The 19,349-nt window shown below is 38.1% G+C and overlaps 1 protein-coding gene across 10 annotated transcripts in view; it reads left to right on the top strand.

The window, feature by feature from the left end:
* The window catches only part of nhsl1b (NHS-like 1b), a 144,986-nt gene that overhangs the window by 107,018 nt on the left and 18,619 nt on the right, over positions 1-19,349 (top strand). For 7 of the 10 annotated variants that reach the window (XM_017682681.2, XM_017682657.2, XM_017682648.2 and 4 more), the window contains exons 2-3: positions 14,408-14,560; positions 19,074-19,210. In XM_017682681.2, coding sequence (XP_017538170.1) covers positions 14,408-14,560; positions 19,074-19,210 — 290 coding nt within the window. Of the gene's footprint in view, positions 1-10,322; positions 10,455-14,407; positions 14,561-19,073; positions 19,211-19,349 lie in introns of those variants that run through there. The other 3 variants (XM_017682705.2, XM_017682697.2, XM_017682718.2) reach the window with 1 other exon arrangement.

Genomic DNA, 19,349 nt, shown 5'->3' with positions numbered 1-19,349 from the left:
ACCATGGGAGGTCTCTAGGGCATCCGGCCGGATGCGGTCAGCAGGAGGGAAAGAGCTGATTGAGTTTCATGCACACATGAGCATGGAGTCAATCATGCCATCTGATTGTCATGTCTCAGTCAGACCCAATCACTGTTGTACATGACACTGGTTCCACATTACATTTGACCACTCCTGATGGTGTATCTGCTCTGTTGGTTCACTGCTGATCATTTGAAGTATTTGCAAAAATTCAACCCTTATTTAAGGTACAATGATTGAAAGAAAAAAAAACTAAATCTTGTCATGAAAAAAGAAATTCTTAAATCTATGTGTGCCACAGTTATTGGCACCCCTAGAAATTCTTAAGAGTGAAGTATTTTCTCACTCATATTTTATGTTTTAAGTTCACCTGAGCGATCAGGAACACTTAAATGGCCAGCTGTGACTTCCTGATTCACTGAAGAGTATATGTGAGAAGAAACACCAGCCAAAACAGTTGAAAATGCCCATTTCCACTACTAGGGCAATAATTAAGAAGCTGGAGATGTTAAGAATCTGCCAGGAAATCCCTACGCACAGTGAGGAGGATGCTTAGAGTGGACAAAGAATGATCACGGATCACAGATAGGGAACTACAGACATTAGTTAGCTCTTGGGGTCAACTTCATCCAAAGTACTATCAAACACCTATATAACCACATTGAAACGCCGCCGGCTTTTCTGGGCCCGAGCTCACCTGAGATGGACTGACGCAAAGTGGAAAAGTGTCCTGTGGTCTGACATGCCCCTGTCCCAACTTCTTTGGAATGTGTTGCAGGCATCAAATTCAAAATGAGTGAATATTTGCAAAAAACAGTAAAGTTTATCCGTTTGAACATTAAATATGTTGTCTTTGTTGTGTATTCAATTGAATATAGGTTGAAAAGGATTTGCAAATTATCATATTCTGTTTTTATTTATGTTTTACACAACGTCCCAACTTCCTGGAATTGGGGTTGTATCACACACCACTATTAAGTACTAGCAAAAATCAAAAGCTAAAAGTCCTAGCCAAGAAGCTTAAGCTGAACCATAGCTTGGCTCTTCCAGCAGGACAGTGACCTGAAGCACCCCACAAAATCATCACAAAAATGGTTTACTGACTTCAGAATTAAGGTTTTGCCATAGCCAACCCGGTCCTCTGACCTAAACCCCATTGAAAACTTGTGAGATGAGCTTAAGAGAAAACTCCACAGTGTGGGCCTTGGAATCTGAAAGATCCGGGGAGGTTCTGTACGGAGGAATGGTCTCACATCCTTCGCCATTGTTTTCCAGTTTCATTAAGCATTACAGGAGAATATTCAGTGCTGCTACCTTTGCAAATGGAGGCTTCACAAGTTTTAAATGAATCAAAAATGGTATCAAAACTTGTGGTGTGCACAGATTTCTTAACCTCAATAACCAACCTAGAAGATTCAGTTTTAAAGAAATGAAACGCATAGATTTGTAAAGAATCATTTGTCTGTTCTAACACTTTAGATTAGTCTCTCTGGTTGCCCTTCAAAGACAGGATATTTTTATACAACGAACATGTGAGTCTTCCCTGTAGTGGGTTCAGGTCCCAGGTGTTTTAGCAGAGGCACTTACACTAATTCACCTCCTCTCATCACTGTAATGCAGTCTAGACTCACACTGGGCAGGCTCCGTCATTTTAAATGCCTTTTTAAAGAGTTGGCACACCTAAGCCCTGTAATCTGTATGTGTTCGCTTGCACATGTTATGTTTGTGTCAGAGATGATGTTTGACAGCTATGGACCACTCTATTAGTTATGGATAAATTATTAGTAACAAGCTTTTTTGGACCTCTGTTAATTGATGCGCATGTTTCTGGCTGATAGACCATTCACACTAATTAGCACATTAGTAATAAAGGCTAGTTGAAGAGCAGACTTTCCCTCAAGGCTTGAAATGTAGGCCAGGAGAACAAATTCAGACAACAAGCTCTGCCAAGACACACACATTATCTGTCTGAAAATGCAAGTTAATTTGTTCTCTGTTTATAAATTTTAAATGCCATATCAATGTCTAAGGGCTACTGACATGCTTGTGATTGTACCCAGACAGTAAAGAAGTCAATGACTTGAATTAGTTTATGAGTGTGTGACAGGACAGGCAGTGAGCCAAGAGAACATTTTATTGACAAAGATGTCATATGCTTATTTATTGCCAGTATACACAGCTCTTTTGTTTGCACACCACAGTTTGTCTCCTTTAGCACGTTTCAGCTCTTAGAGTAGCCTCCAGCAACTGGGTTACAAACTCTCCATACACAGTGGAGAAAGAGGGGCTGTTTGGCTCTAAACACAGACCCAGAGCAAAGAAACAAAGGAGTCAATGACTTACAGACAGAACACCTCAGTTACACCCACTCAACGGCTGCAACGGCTCTGCTCGTCTCAGAGGCTATGAAAAGAGTGTATAGGTGTGTGCGTGTGTGTGTGTGTCTGTGTGTGTCTGTGTGTGTCTGTGTGTGAGAGCACACATTTACAGCTATCCGTAGGACCTCTACAGAACATTTTCAATCTTGACATCATTGACCAAATATAATCAAATACACTAATAATTAAGTGTGGAACAGTGTCAGTATAGTATAACACCAACATTCAAAATTGAAATTGAAATTTAAGCATGTCACTGATATACCCCTCTCTTTTGGGGGTCTCACATTTGCCACCTTTCCTGGAAACTGTCTGTGTTCAAAACTAGACCTAAGAGACCATCCTATCACAGTAGAGTGGTCAAGAGGGAGAAGGGCTTATACTGTCTACCAACCCACATTTAAATGACCAGGCTGTTTTTTTCTGAAGTCACTTTGAAGTTCTAGGGATGTAGAGGGGCCAGATTTTATGGTCTTATGTTAAAGGGCTGGCATGGCCAAACCAGTCTTTGTGATATATCGCTGCTGTTGGAAGAAAACCTTGTATCTCCAGAATAATAAGTTTACATGAGAACGAAAAAACCTACTTTACATTTCATGTATGTCAGTAGAACCAGATGTTTTTCCAAGTCATTTTGGCCATTTTTCATCCATTCATGAAGATCCATTTATCCATTCGTGAAGATCCAGTGAATTTTGACCTCAAAATCAAAGAATTGTTTTGAATTATGATTGTTTTATTATTGTTTTGAAATGATTTTGCCACCAGTATGTTGATAGACTTTGTATTGAACCTCTTACATCCTTTTAAAAAAAATTTGTTTTAATAAAACTGTTATTGTAATAACTACTGTGTACTATTTAGATTAGAACTATAACATGTCTTGTGCTTTTCAGGGAGACTTCAGCAATAGATTATTTACAATAATAATCAGAAATCATTCACAGTTTCACAGTTATTCATATTTGAAACTGTATGATTATCTTTAGGTTTTTAGTCCACTGTTTGTATCATTAAACTAGTCATGTACCTACGAGGGTGTTTTGATCGTAATAGAACTGGTATATTTCGTTTATATTGGTGTAACGGTAATACTGGTGTCCTATAATAGTACTTTTGAGTTTAAATGATTTTTAGTGAGATGTTTGATAGATGATGAGTGTAATTTTAATAATTTCTTAGCCATTGTATAGTAGTGTTCCTTTTGCCAAGCAGTTTATTTTCAGCTTTTAAATTCTGGTATGTGCACTTTACATCATATCCAGTTCCTGATGGTCAACTGCAGTGTATGGCATTTACTGGGTGCTTTACATTGTTTAGATTGTTTAGAGTAGCTCAAAAAGTAAATAAATAGTCTGTTTCTGTAGTTTAAAATCAGTTGCTTTAATCATGATTTTATATTCTATTCCCCTATATCTTTTTAGATTTTCATTTGAATTATCTGGGTTTTTTTTCTCATTTTTAAAGCACTTTGAATGACCGCTGTGTATGAAAATTGTCTTATGAAGAAACTTGCCTTGCTTTACCATTCTGGGAATATACCATCTATCTGATCAGCGTTTACCGTTGTGTGTAAGGTTCCCTTTGGTGTACATTTAAGACCAGTAAAATTGATTTATTATTGAGGTTAAAAATCTCTTTTATAAGGGATCCCTTTACAAGAAGGTAGCATGCAAAACAATCAACAAAGAAACAACACGTCCATAACCAATTAAATTAAGTTAGAGTCAAAACCAAATTTAAAAACAAGAGCAAACAGAATTATACAGTTGTTAAACAGTAATCTTAAATTCACTCAAGGAAATAAACTGCTCCAATTTCAAATGTTTTTTGCAGATCATTCCATGCAGATGGAGCACTGTAACTAAAAGCTGCCTTGCCATATTCAGACTGTTCTGTCGGAAGATCCAGCTGAATATAACTACTGGAATGTAAATTTTATCGAGACTTATTTGTTGATATGAAAGCAGACAAATATGAAGGAAGCTGACCAATTTTTGCTTTATAGACAAAATCATCCAATGAATTTGGCCATCCAACCATTTCATAAAGTTCACAGTGATGAGTTTAATATCTAGCGCCTGTTATAAATCTTAAATATGTACTTATATAAAATGATCAAAACAATTCAATTAGAAAAAGCTGCGTGAAATTAATATTTATTCTTTTATCGCACATTATTGGTTCTAAGAAAAATGGTCTCATTAACTTCATGGATGTTAACTTACTAACTTTATTGACGAATGCTGACTTTATATCATCTGATGCCATGTTTTATTTGGAACATATCCCAGCATAATAAGCCATAACATGGTTTTCTTATTGATGAAGGCCTTTGCCTTGAGTTGCATGGAGCTGTAGTCATGCTTGATTACCATTCATTACCATTTACTCATTGTTGAGATGGCAACTTTTTATCTCTCCTGCAGTGGAGCTATCAGCACTGAACCAAACTTCACTCATGAATACCCACACAAAGGAACCCTAAGAACAGTCTGGACTGAGTGATAGCGAAATTGTTTGACCTTTGAACTTGTTGAGCTTGTGTGCGTGCGCATGCATGCGTGTCCCTGTGGGTTTGATGGTATCTGTAGAAAAGCTGAATCCTGTGGCCAGGTAAGAATTCCAGCATACAGGTTCTCTTTCTGTTCTTTTGTCTCCATTTCCGTTTCTTTCTCTCTGTAGGCTTTCCCTTCTCTTTGTTTGTCCCCAAGGTGTGGCACTTGGTGATTGCATTTCAAAGTGCCTTTGTTTTTTTCTTTTCTGCTCCTCTCATCTCTTTGTTTTCTTCTGTCTTTTAACTTCAGACCTTTATTCTCCTTTGTGGCAGAACCATCACTGTTCCCTCTACTGTACTTTTTCCCCCCCTCATGCTTGTGGTTGGTATGTTTTGGTAGGTTGTGCTGCGGTTCTTTTGCATGGTGAATATTTGTCTCTAGCTGTATTCATCTGAGCTGTGTGTGCTCTTGGGCTTTCCCCCTCGTTGCACAATAAGGATGGATGCCTTCACACAGAGGCCCAGGTCTTTTATTCTGCATGCTTTTTTGTCCACACACATATGCATGAACACAATGCTGCTGAAGAAACTCGCAGAGCCAGATGCTTGTAACACAACTTGTGTGTAGCCTCAGCTCCTTCAGAAGCGTTCCCATGCATTCACCTGCTTTCTCTGCTCAGCACTTCAGCAGCTCAAGTATTTTAAGCTCCATTCCTTAATTCTCTCTTCTGTCCTTCAGAACACAAGCATACCAGCAAACCTCAGCACCATGTCGAAAAATGTAAATTGATGAGAATCACACCACCCTTTATTTATTTAATTTAATCAATTTATATGGTTAAGTAAAAGTTCATTTGTTTTTCAGGATATTTCTGAGGAGATTAAACAAGTGAAGGTCAAAAGAAAAAAAAACGTTAAAAAAAGTTATTAAAAGATTTAATGAGACCCTTAACGACCGTGCAGGACCTGGTATACCGCCAAACTTGTCCCATTTGATAAACAATACTTAAATCTAGAGCTAGGATATATGAAAATATTTAGTGTCTTAATACTGGCTGTGGGTCTCACAATAAAGCAGGTCAGTTGTAAAGATGCAATTGGAGTGAAGTTTTAAAAAAGAGCCAACGAATGAAAGAAGGTAGAGAGAGAAAAGAGATATGGGGGAGGGGTTGAGTCAGAGTGACCCTACATTTAGAATCAGATATCAGACGTGCATAGGGTGTGTGTCTGTCTGTGTGTGTGTTTCTTTAGCTGTTGCTTGTGAGACTCCTGTGAATTGGTGTCAAAGCTGCGTGGGAAAGCAGCTTTATGGTGAAGTCATTAGGACTCCCCCTGAAGAAAACTCTCGTTTAAACCTGACAGTTCAGCATTCTCCACTAATAGGTCATTTGGCTATTAAGTGAGTACAGCATCTTCTGGCTGTGTTGCTAATTTGCTGACAGTTTCATGCTTCACTTCAAATATTTGCTCACATTCATATTTGCACTGAAAAAAGTGATAATGGAATTTATGTAATTTAGATCAATATGTTGTTTCCATGCGAATGTTTCATAATTTATCTTTAGTTTACTTCCTTTTGACTATAACTGTATTGACATGATGCATTTTAATTATATATAAATTATGTACACATTTTACTCTAATAAATTCATTGCATCAGTATAGAACAGATATTACCAAGTACAGACCGTAGTTTTATTGGTAAATACTGTGCAGTTTTTGTTTTTTGCTAATTTGTTACATCATGTAGTCTAGCTGGGAAATGTAAGTTCTCACTTAATGTTTTCAATTTAACTGCTTGCATTTTCTCCACCAGGTTGAGTTTGTAGTGAATGCTGCTGCCCATTTTATCTCCTCCCTCATCAGCACATCACTCTGTCTTTAGCCACACAAACTTAAGCTACAGTCCTCATCAAAAGCATGCCAGAGAGTGTGTGAGTGAGTGGGTAGGATTAAGATGAGTATCCGTAATCGGAGCCATTGTTTATCGCTTTACCACTTTGTGTCTAGCAAATTCCTCCTTTTCTATAGGTTTTACCAACAACACAAGCACCTGTGCCTTAAACATGATTGTCTGAGAACAGCCTTCAGCATTTTCTTCTCGTTCTGTCTCACATATATGCAGACACAAACACACTCCCTCAGTAGACAGTGGAGCAACTAAGGTCAGTGTAGACAAAGAACAAAAGAAAGAAAAAGAGACGGGAAATCAATATAGATTACTCTAATAGTCATCAGAGGCTAAGGGGGAAGAACGGGGGGTGAGTGGAAGGGAAGAAGAGGAGAGAGGGAGGCGGGAGATCAGGAAAGAGCTACACTATTATTTTGGGTGCTGTTAAGCTTGTTGTAATCGCCTCTAAACTTAGTATAGTGTAATGTTGGACCCCCATATCATCACAGAACCACTGCAGCTCCAGACATCCTTTCCTCTCTCCTGTAACTTAAAGAGTACTAGGGATGCACCGATATGGATTATATTGGGACAGTAGTGATACCAGTATTTAACCCCTCATTGTGTTCAGTATTGATATCAATAACTGATCAGTTAAATATTTTTGATTTGAAAAAAGTCAGTGCTGCAACCTGTATGAAGCATAGTTAGTGTAAGACACTCTTAGGTTTATCTTGCCCAAACATGTATGTGTTTAGTGTGGAATCAGATTGGCTGGTTTGAAGCTATAATGAAAGCTGACCAAATGGTCGTTTGCTGATATTTCACCATCACATACTGTCTATGTCAATGTCACTATTAGTGAGGAGATTTGTATTTTTTATATAAAAGAACACCTTCAGATTCTCCACCTAAGTACAGTCTCACGCTTTGGTGTTCATCCACTCATTCACCCTTTTGCCTGCTGCAAATGACTCCTCTCGACATCTGGAGTCACAGGTCTCCAGATGACAACAGCATTTTACTGGCATTCTGTAACCATATTAGATGTTAGATCTGAGTGATTTAGTACTATAGCTGAAGTTTCTCAGGAACTACAGAACCACCAGATTTTGTGTTCATTTCAAATCAAAAGCAAGTCACATTTTTGAAATATCATGTGCTTCTGATTTATTTATAGAAGGGTCAGATACTTTACAAAAATGATACAGAACCAATCTTTAATCACTGCCATTAAAAACACAGGATTTATGTGCCGGCTCATAGTCCTGGACGTGTGCATAGACTAGCAGTGTGTGGACTTCACAGTGAAGGATGCTGCTTCATTTATTCTTTAATGTAACATCTATGTGAACTAATGAGCTGCATAACGTTGAGCATATTTAGAGATACATGTATATGGAAATCAATAGAGTACATGAATTTTGTGTGTAAGTTCAACCTCCCATAATATTGGTTACCTGCCTGGACTGCACCGGTTAGGATATGATATGGATGTTAAAATGTAACATAATATTAGTCCTTCTTAAACATAAAAAACAATTATTCCTGGGCCATCAAGCACTATGCGAAGAAACCTGTTATGGATGCTTGAGTGTCTAGTTACTGTGTGTGCCATTGTGTACACACACACACACACACACACACACACACACACACACACACACACACACACACACACACACACACACACACACAAATCATGTCTGAGATGTGTCTAATCCTACAGGCCAGTGGAGAACAATAGCGTGTTAATTACAGTCCTGTGGCAGGCAGGCAGGCAGTATTAATACTATACACGTGCCAGGCAGCAGGAAATACGCATTTCAGAACTGTGACATGACTGGAGAAATAGAGAAAGATGCAGTGAATGAAAGAAGGGAGTGGACATGCTCTGTACTGAGTGAGGAACTTCTCTGCACTGAGATAAAAGGAGAAACACAGTTGGTCAGATTTACCCACGGACTTGCTTTCCTTCACATTAACACACATTCATGCACTTGTTACTCGACAGTAAGTAATAAGGAGCCTAGTTTCCAAAATCCCCAAAGCGAGACAGACGTGCTGTGTGTGTGTGTCTGTGTGTGATTGGTTGGGGGAGGGGTGTTGTTTAATTCACCCATCATGTGGAGCTTCATTCAGCTCCATATTCAGCCCCCATTCAGCCCCTCCTGCCATTCACATCCTACTGCGTCCCCACCCCCAACCAGCCAGACCCTTCATGCTGAAAAGAAACAGGGTCACTCTCAGTATCTGCATTATTTAGGGTGAATTTAAGTCTGTGTTTGTGCGTGTCTATATTTCCATATATCTTCAAGACAAAAACAGAGCAAAACAATACTAAACTATACAGTCAGAACCAACTTTTTATCTTTTTTTGCCAAAGCTGTTTGCTGCATTTGTTTAAAACTGAAAAGGTACACCGTTTCATTTTGGTTTCTGAAGTTAATTTTAGATTTGGGATTAGACATTATTCCTAAAGCATCATGACACCCACACAAACACTGATAAAAACTTCTAGCAATCGTAAGTTGTCACAAAGGCTGTTTTTCTCAATTTGTGATGTGATTTCACCTCAATAACTGTTATTGAAAATGATACTTGAATTTAATGATACTTAAAATTACCAGTGTCCATATCATCACTGCTGTAACGGAAAAGGAAAAGAAAAAACTTATTTTTATCTGTTTAAAAATGTTTGTTTATTTGAGGAGATTTTATTACTAGTCATCACGTCCTGACAAGGTGTAAACATAACAATTCATATAAAAACATAACACATTCAGTGGGGTGGGGGGGGGGGGGTGGACAGATTGTATGTGATCTATATTCTAGTGGCACAGATTCATTGGCTGTGTGCTAACACAGCAAGCTGGCTTATCAGTGGGAGAACCGCTCCTTCTGTCCTTCAGTGAGGAGTGAGCTTGATGTGCCAAAACGCACACATGCATGCGCACGCACGCACGCACGCACGCACACACACACAGGGTACAGTGCAAAAGCCTTATGCAGCCAGTAGCATTGTTTAAAACTATTTATCTGGTATGTAACACTATGTAACATTAGAATTTAACGTTAGACTGATTAGATAATGTACGTATTAGATGGTAACTGTAAATGCTGGGGTTTCTCCCTTCCTCTTTTGAAATAAATAAACATTTATTGCACAGTTAATAGCTTTATATATCATTTTCTCAGATGCCTGAGACTTCTACACAATATTGTATGTACCCTTCTTCAGTAGACTGAAATACAGCATAGAGGATATGTTACTGTAGATGAAAGTGAGGCACACCGATCAGTTTCAGGTGCATTGAGAGAGCACACACACACACACACACACACACACACCAGACAGGGAGAACTCCTTGGTAACCAAAGCACAGATGAACAGAGGGGCTGCACCCCAGCCCTCAGGGAGTGTGTGTATGTGAGTGTGTGTAAGGGAGGAGGAGGTGTTTCCCAGGGTTGGGCTGAGTGAGTGTTGGTAGGAGGGACTGCATGTGTTGGGGGGGGGTCTAAAGTGATGGAGAGAAGCACAGGCAGAGTTGTGTGTGGATGTGAGAGAAGCAGTAGCAAATACACACATGCACACTTACACACTCTGGAATAATGGTGTTCATCGGGACCTCACTTAAGTCTGTCATTAAATACTTCAAAAGGAAGGGTAAGGATGTGGCTTTTATTATTATAGCTGTAGTTTTTGAGTGAATTGCTCTTTCATTCACTTTACACTGTGCTGAATATTCTTGTGTTTGAGTGTGGGTTGACTGTGTGTCTTCTGTGTATGATTGGTATTGAAGTGCGGACTAATACACAGGAATAGATGGTGTCTCTTCTCTTTAGTTTGGCCTTGAGTGACTGTCACCAGCACGTGTCCATGGATTATAACTAGCCTCATGCATGTGTTTGTATGGGTGCATCTGCCTTTCTTGGTCTTGCGAGCTGATTGCCTCAGTGGTTCTTTCATGTTCCAAAAAAATTACAGTATGTCACAATATGCTTTTTTTTTATTGTGGATGTGGATGAAGACCACTGAACTGTATGTTTCATTATAAAAAGAGCATAATTAGTCCCGTTTTACATGGATTTAGTGCAGCATGGGGTGTGAAAAAATGATTTGTGTTCATATTTTTATATTTTGATAGTATTTTTAAATGTGGCACCAAATTTTGATTTTTTTTTTTGTCAATTTCAGCTTATCAGATCTCATAAAAGTAAATATCATCATCATCATCATCATCACCACTTTTATTTATATAGTGCCTTTCCCATTCTCAAAGACGCAAATATGGTGACAACCTGTGTATCATAAAAATTTAAATTAAATATTGTGGAAATTGGGACTAAATCCACCTGTATTAGCTTTATTTTCAGGTTTTCAAATGCAGTAAAAGGAATAAAATGCAAGCATTTTTGCAGTGTAGCATCGCATTGACATTCTTCTGTTTCAGAGTGCAATGAATGCATCACGAAATATCATCAAAATCTAAAAATCTGTCTTAGGGATGCACTGATGATATTGGAATTGAGGGCTAATGCCGATATCTGATATACGTATCTGCCAACTCTAATATATAATCACTTATAAAACACAGAAACTGGGACTAAATCTACATGTATGAACTTTACAAAGACATGTAGCATTTATTATTAAGCTTAGAAATGTAGTAAAATTTTTTTAAAAAAAGCAGACATTTTAGCACATTAGCTCAATATAGCCCAAGCGTTCTGCTCCTCCAGACTACAGAAAATATGCCATCAAATATCAGTTTGAAATATCAACCAACTCAAAACATCTGTCCGATACTGAGGTTCTTTTTTTAAGCAAATATTTACTGATGCCAGTATGATTCCAATATTGCCATGATTTTTATCAAAAAAGCTGCTACTTGTTTGCCTTATTTGTTGGTAGAGTTTTGACCTGTCCAAATCAGTTAGATAACAGTTTGATTATTTCTGTCTATGTCCATGAACAAGTGCCAGTTTGAATAGACCGCTATGTTCAGGGATTTCATGTGGTCGATGGGACTGTGCGTGTTCGGTGGATTATAGAGCTGGCAAATAGGCTTTAGCAGTCCTGAGTAGAGGCTGATGTTGGGGACAATGCAGGTTTTGTTTGCTGTTCCCTTTTGAGCCTCTGCACACTCTGCCTACTGCACACCCACACACACACACAGACATGACTTCAGCACCGAAGTCTACCTGCCCTGTGTGTGTTAGTGTCCTTTGATATTTAGTTTGGGGGCAGATCAAAAGTCTGTACTGCTCTTTGAAACTTCATCTTTCTTTTTTTCTCAGAACAGATGGATTGACTGTCTTTTGAGTGTGAGTGCATTTATGCCACTGGAAGTAAGTCTGCTGTGTGTTTTAGTGTGTTGAACTGTGTGAAATATGTGTGTGTGTGTGTGTGTGTGCACTGGTTCTGTATGTGTGCGCCGTGTGATGTGACAGTACCAGCTGCTCTTGTTTGTGTTGTTTAGTTGATCAGACACATGTAGACGGTGTCACCCAACAAACACACATTCCATCAGCATGGATGTGTGAGAGTGAGGACTATAAAACGGCGACACGATACAACCTGAATCATTTTATTACAAATCTGCAGGTTTTGTACAAATTACTCATCACTTGAGATGCCAACACTTCTCACTTTCTTTCACTTTCAGTCAAACAAAATCCACATATGAAATTCAGTCCTGCTTTAGGAAGAGACTCTATGTGCCACAGCACTGGATCTAGTCACTAAATATTGACAAGAGGGGATAGAATTTCATAACTTTGTAGGAAAGACAGAGAAAACTATGGTGAAATTCCAAGATCAACACAATGGTCCTGACTTTCTAAACGTCTTCTTTCTTTTTTTAACTGACCAGGCAAAAGCATTTATTTTTGGCCACTGAAGATAAACCTAGGCTTAAGGTTAGCATACTCACATGTGCAATACCAGTCAAAAGGCCAGGATACATTTAACAGAATGTGCATTTTTCTTAATCTTAAACATTTGATCAAAAAATGTATACATAATTTAAAGTGAAATTTATTGTTTTGAATACAATAAAAGATAAGTGAAGCAAGATCTCAGCATATCGTCATGTCTTAGTTTATCATCTTTAGTTCTGTTGGAAAGGCATCTCAGGTGGCTCATAGGAGACTATTAAAAGTGCTCACATCGACATTAATAGTCACTATGGAAAGTACAGCACTGTGAAAAAGCCAGGAAACCCTTCGTATATTTAGTTTCCAGTCAAAATGGAAATGATTCATTCTTCAGGTCAGGATAAAAAGACATATTTAACAATTACTTGCACATTTTAAGTATTATATATTTTTTTTTCAATATTAATGTGTCAATCATTTGCCTTTATTACAGCTTTCACTGTTTTCAGGAGATTTGCTATTCTGCAGGGATATATTTCCATGTTTCTTGTAAGCATCTCCAAAGTTTAGTCTTAGAATTTGATAGCTTTGTGCAATGACGCCTACATAATGCAGATAATCCCAGTAACAAATTTTTATTCATCTATCCATAAAACCATACTCCAGATCTGAGATATCCAACTTCTGTGTTATAATGCCAATTGTTTGTCTATTTGCTTTTTTCCATAATGGCTGCCTGACAGCTGCCAAACTCTTCAGTATGAATGTTCTTAGTTAACACTCTGTGTTTGATTTAGTGGGAAAGCTCTGAGAAGAGAATGGTTCTTTTTGAAGATTGCTGCTGATTGAAGAGTTGATTGCTGCACTGTTTTGTACTGTTAGTTGGTGCCACATGGCACAGACTGATAGCTGCTGAGGTCACTAAACTGTAATCTTAAATTGTGATTGAGGAGAGTGAAACATGCAGGTTTGCAGTAGCTGCTGAGCAGCAGTGTGAATGGGTGCTTAGAGCCCACTTGCAAAGTGTGTCTTTTAACAACTTTTTTGTGTACTCATGAATGAGCTCAATTAACAACTGTATAGCCACTGCAGCTCCGTGAGTCTGGCAGCTCTCAGCCAATGGCTATTCAGTTAATGGCTTAGCGGCACCTATGGCCCCAGCAGACAGCTGTTCTCACCTGGTTCTCTGCTTCTTCCTTTCTGAATCTAGTCAGAACCTTTTGGTATTGCTAGTTTTGGAGTCATGCTATTAACTCCAGGGGTCTTCTCCTGGACGTTTGCCCCCAAGGTGGGCTTAATGGCCCATTTGTAGTTTGAATGCACTCCTCCTCTTCCCCTAGGCTCCCCAGGACAATTCTTTCAGGCACTCCTCAAAAGGCGTGTTGTTACAGGACACAGACAGGGAAAGTTTTTAAAAGATTATTCTAGAGCTTTAAGCTGTATTAAGCTGGACACTGTGAGCAGCATTTGGTGGTCATTTATGGCATTTACCTGTGGTTTATTGTTAATGTTTATGCCTCCTGCATTATGGACAGTTTTTTCAACCTAATCTCTGTTTGTGGCAATTGTAGCATATGGTCGATAACCACAGACAGTTTGACTAATTTCTTTGTACATGATAAAAGAACAGAAAAGTCACGCAGGACCACGCAGCAGTTTATTAAATAATGTGGGAATATTATTTGAACATATGACTATTAATCTTCTAACAGATGTTTTTGTATGTATTCTTCTCTGCAGCTGTGTCTAATCTGGATGAGGAGAGTAAGTGGACAGTTCACTACACTGCACCTTGGCACCAGCAGGAGAATGTCTTCCTGCCAGCATCCAGACCAGCATGTGTGGAGGAGCTGCATCGACAGGCAAAAGTCAACCTCAAAACGGCCCTCAGAGGTACCGCCACTCAAAACAATCCACAAAAACTACACTTATGTAATGAGTACCTGGTTTGTTTTGCACCTGGATTGGTCTTCTTTGTGTTCTCTGGTTTAGTTCAAGTAGTAACATCCTAGAAATTTACTCATATCACCTACTAAGTACAGACTGATTATATGCAACAGATGTAGCAGATATAGATAAGATTGAAACCCAGTGGAAGATTCCTTTAAAACTAAACAAGTTTGAGTAGTTGAATGTATTTACAGATGTGTTTTTTTTTACTGGGTAGTGATGATTATACCGTATTGAACACGGCAGTACTGGCATGTTATTGAGGCCAGAGTTCAGCAGATAAACACACTGTCCAATGCACTCTCCTGTTCTCAGCCTTTTACACTGGTCACCAGCACTGACATTACTTCACGAGTGGTGTTGAGTGGACCTGGGTCCAGGTCAGGTGTGCTGCTGTAAGAGGTGAACATCAGTGAGGGTTCAGCTAGAACTGATCCAGTCTCAGTGGCCCTAATGTAATTTGAGCCAACAGAGCCTGGATGAGCTACAGTGCAGCTGGTCAGTATGAGCATGGCTGTTGAATTATACAGTAACAGGTGTGTAGGCCAGCTTATTGTGATAAAAGCCACAGCTGGACAACAGAATGAAAGACAACACTGGGAAACTGGTCTGAGGAATTGGTGTTATGGTTAAAACTAAGAGTTGAAACTTTTCTTATCAGAACTCCATACACTTTACATATTATTGAGAGAGAGAGAGAGAGAGAGAGAGAGAGAGAGACTGAGAGGAAAGAAGACAAATAGTTGTGTGTATGGGAAGAAGGAGGGGGTCCACAGAGTAGAGGGAATTCTTTACAATTCATGTATCATGTAACCTCATTTGATAGCTTACCTCTATTCTGTTTTTCCTTCTCATCTTTCTTTCCTCTCTCTCTGATGCCCTTGTTGCTCTCTTTTTATTTTGAACATTGTGCAAACTGAGGCCACCGCACTGGTAAACCACACACAAACACATTTTGTATAGTCATATGCCAATGTTTGCATGCCACTGGTCAAATTACTTTTGTTTTCTCTAAGCAAAAATAAGATGTCCACTACAGAGAGCACACTTCTGCATATTTGAATATATGATTACTGTTTATTTGCTGAATTTAACATATTGGGGTGGAAAATAAATATAAAACATGGCATGTGCAAAAGCTGTGGTTGTTTTCCAATAAATTAAACTCCGCAAATAAATATAAATTGTGTGCTTAAATGTGCAGAAATGCCATTTTTAAGTTTGTTTCCTGTAAGGCGTTCACTTACAAAATCAGCATAGCATGTAATTTGACCAGAGGGGTTTCTTAATTTTCTAATGTATAATTTAACAAGGTTGTATTCCAAGTAAATTTGGTTAATTTCTGTCCACGCAATGTAAAGGGCAGCTGGCATTTTCAAATGAATTGAAAAACCTAAAAATAAGAAAGTAATAAAGTACTCATAACAAAAGTACAAGGTTTTGTCCAAACAGGTTCCAAAGTTAACCCAAAAATTCACCACAGTAACCAAAAAGAAATGGCTTTGCCCTTTTAGTTAAAATATTGAAACATGCAGCTTTTATTAATAGCACTTTACAAAATCATGATCTTTTTATTAATCCTGTAGGTTTCCAGTTTTTTTGTTTGTTTGTATTGATTTTCCCCCAAAATGAAGACATTTCTGAAAATGTACACAAAAAAAACAAGCACAGGCTGCTTTTTTAGTTTCCCACATGTTCCTCTAAGCTGTTTGTCATTCTGACCAGTTTTTCTTGCTCTTCTTGCTGGAAAGCTAATTTATCATTCACATGCTCTTCTTGCACTTTCTTGCTCTTCTTGTGTACTTTTGTTTGGGTCACAACAGCAGAGAACATGAAACCCCCCTGAAACATGTTTGCAGAGTTTCATCAGCTGTTTAAACCTATAACATGACCTCAAAGTTGTGCATGGCAGAATCAGAGGAAGTACCTCATTAGAAAAACTTAGTTTTACAGAGAAGATGTTTTGGAGGCTTATCTGAGGGTCAAGGCTCACAAAGTCATCAGAAAATCCATGGGAGTTTTGATTATTTGATCAAATTTGCCAGTCACGTGTTAACTAGGAGCTCATCATTGTGTCCTTGCTTTGTCTGTAGACTTACGTAACGCAATTTAACAGTGTGCAGGAAAGATCAGTGCTAACACTGACAGCCTTTTATCAGTTGATCAGCAGCACTTTAGTAAATTTGCCTAGAGATACGATTCCAGTGTGCAGGACCCAACACTCACTGATGGAAGACTGTGTTTGTGTGTGAGGTTTCTTTCAGGTTTTATCCACTGGTTAGTCTGTGCATGGATGCTTAATGTGGCTGTCAGTAAAAACTCTTGTGCATTGCAGTAAAGACCGTGTCAGCAGTAGATGGAAGGAAACACTCAATAGCTCCAGCATTCAATATAGAATCATCTGGTACCAAGAGCTGACACAGACAGCACATGTGTCTGCTTTTTGTTGCTTTCATTCTCTGATAAATACACCCAGGCGATTACTAATGATCTCCTTTTGGGCCAAACTTAAGTTGAGTGATTCCACAAATCAAAATTTCAGCATAATTAAATTATAGAGATAAATCATTAAGATAAAATAAGGCGGCTTTTAGAGGCATTTTGTGGATCTGATTTCTATCACAACCACTGTGTACGATTCTGTCTCAGTAAATGTTTCTGGAACAGAGTGTTTCACATGAAACCACTCAGAGGTTTTTTAACCATTTAACCATAAATTTATGTCAAAGTCAGTGGAATTCCCCATTAGAATTTGCCTTACACTACAGCAGAACCTGAACTCATTTAAATTTAAGACAAGCCATGTAATTACTAGAGGTACCTTGTGCTGATCAGGTGGCTAAATATGGATGTGTATATGCGTCAGAGGGAAGTGTGTCTGGGGAGACCTACATGTCTTGTGTTCATGGAAAAAAATAAGGATTTGTTTCCGTTGCCTCATGACTTTTAAAGCTGCAACAGTGTAAGACAGATGAGATACACACAGGTGCTCCACAAGCCGATTATAGCAACACTTGTTATGTGAAAGTGTCACATTGTGTAGGCACACTTAGTTAATTGGTTGAGGAGTGGGTATTGTGACATACAGCAAGGGTATTTGTTCCTGCGTCAGGTAACTGCGCAGATAAAGAACTTGTGTGAGGTGCTGGGATAAGGGCTGTGATATGAATATATGCTACTGTACAGACTGTTGGGGTAAGGGGATCACAGAAACTGCTATGATCATATGTAACTGTACAGGCTGTTTGTATGCATACATAGAGCTCAATCGTGTAGGTTTCAAATGTCCCTTGTGGACAATGAAGCTTATCTAATCCATTTGTTTAAAGTGACAAGGAACTGCAATCTACAGCAAAAGGTGTGGGAAACACTTACACACCTAGATTCACACAGGGTGTAGATGTGAAAATCCCTGACACTTCACATCCTTCCATTCACTCGTACATTTGCTCACATACTCACATTTTCACTCATTCTTTCAAATTGTTCATGTTTTGCTTGTCGTTTTGTTTTTATTGATTTTTTAATGTTCATTCAGGAATGTTTGAAATACAATAATCAATACAATAATCGTAGTAGAAATACTCTTGGTAGTATTACTAAGTATTATTTAAGTAAAAGCACTATATATATATATATATATATATATATATATATATATATATATATATATATATATATATATGTGTGTATATGTATTTTTTAGTAAAAGCACAAAGGTACTTGTTTGTGAATATACTTAAGTTTCAAAATTAAAATAACTATTGCGAGGTATTATAGTGTTTTTCATCCCTGCAGTCAAACAGCTCTCCTTAATAAAACGATATTGTACTATAGATATAGATCTATAAAGACTAAAATGAATTTGAATGTATTTAATACTTAAAAACAATCGCAAGCAGTTACATTTGTACTTTTACTCATGTAGACATATACATACTTGTACTTTTACTCAAGTAATACTTTACCAAGAGTATTTTTAGTTATACTCAAGTATGCAACTATTATACTATTATATTATTATTACTATTATTATACTATTGTACTAGACAGTGCTACCTAGACACTTGTGCAGCTAAAATGCAGTGAAAAAATATAAAATATGCAAATAGAAATGTAAAAATTGTATTATATAATAATACCCTTAAGATATATTACTTTATGTTACTAAAATCACTAAAAACTAAATAAAAAATTTGAATTTAACAATAGAATAAAAATGTGTTCTCTGGTGAAGTGATTAGCTTAATTCTTTGACAAATCAAGCTTTGGCCATGCTTTCAGCTGTACTGCTTTATTCTTTCACAGAGAGATTATTGTAGATATAAACATTTGAGCATCATTCTGTCGTTTTGTAGTGTACTTTTTTCAGTTGAAGTATTTTTAAGGTAATACCTTTGACTTTCACCTGTCCTTGTCCTAACAGATCTGCTTGTGTTTTGTGTGTGTTTTGCAGAATGTGATAAGTTGAGGAAGGATGGTTTCCGCAGCTCACAGTACTACTCACAGGGCCCTACCTTCTCAGGCTCTGCCCACTCCCACAGCAGCCAGCAGGAAGATGAGGATGATGAAGTTGATGAGGTTGATAATAAGGTGAGATGATGTGGCTCATTCAAACACTTCATACTCTAGAAAAGTGCCTGGACTCACACTGGGCAGAGGATAAAGCATTTACTGTAAGCAGTGTCATGTATGATTGAGAATGTGAGTGGCTGTCAGAAAGAGTTTACCA

The sequence above is a fragment of the Pygocentrus nattereri genome, chromosome 4, assembly GCF_015220715.1.
Source record: "Pygocentrus nattereri isolate fPygNat1 chromosome 4, fPygNat1.pri, whole genome shotgun sequence".
In the NCBI taxonomy this organism is placed as follows: domain Eukaryota; kingdom Metazoa; phylum Chordata; class Actinopteri; order Characiformes; family Serrasalmidae; genus Pygocentrus; species Pygocentrus nattereri.
Note: the sequence above shows the minus strand (reverse complement) of the source record. Positions and strands in the feature narration are given on the sequence as shown.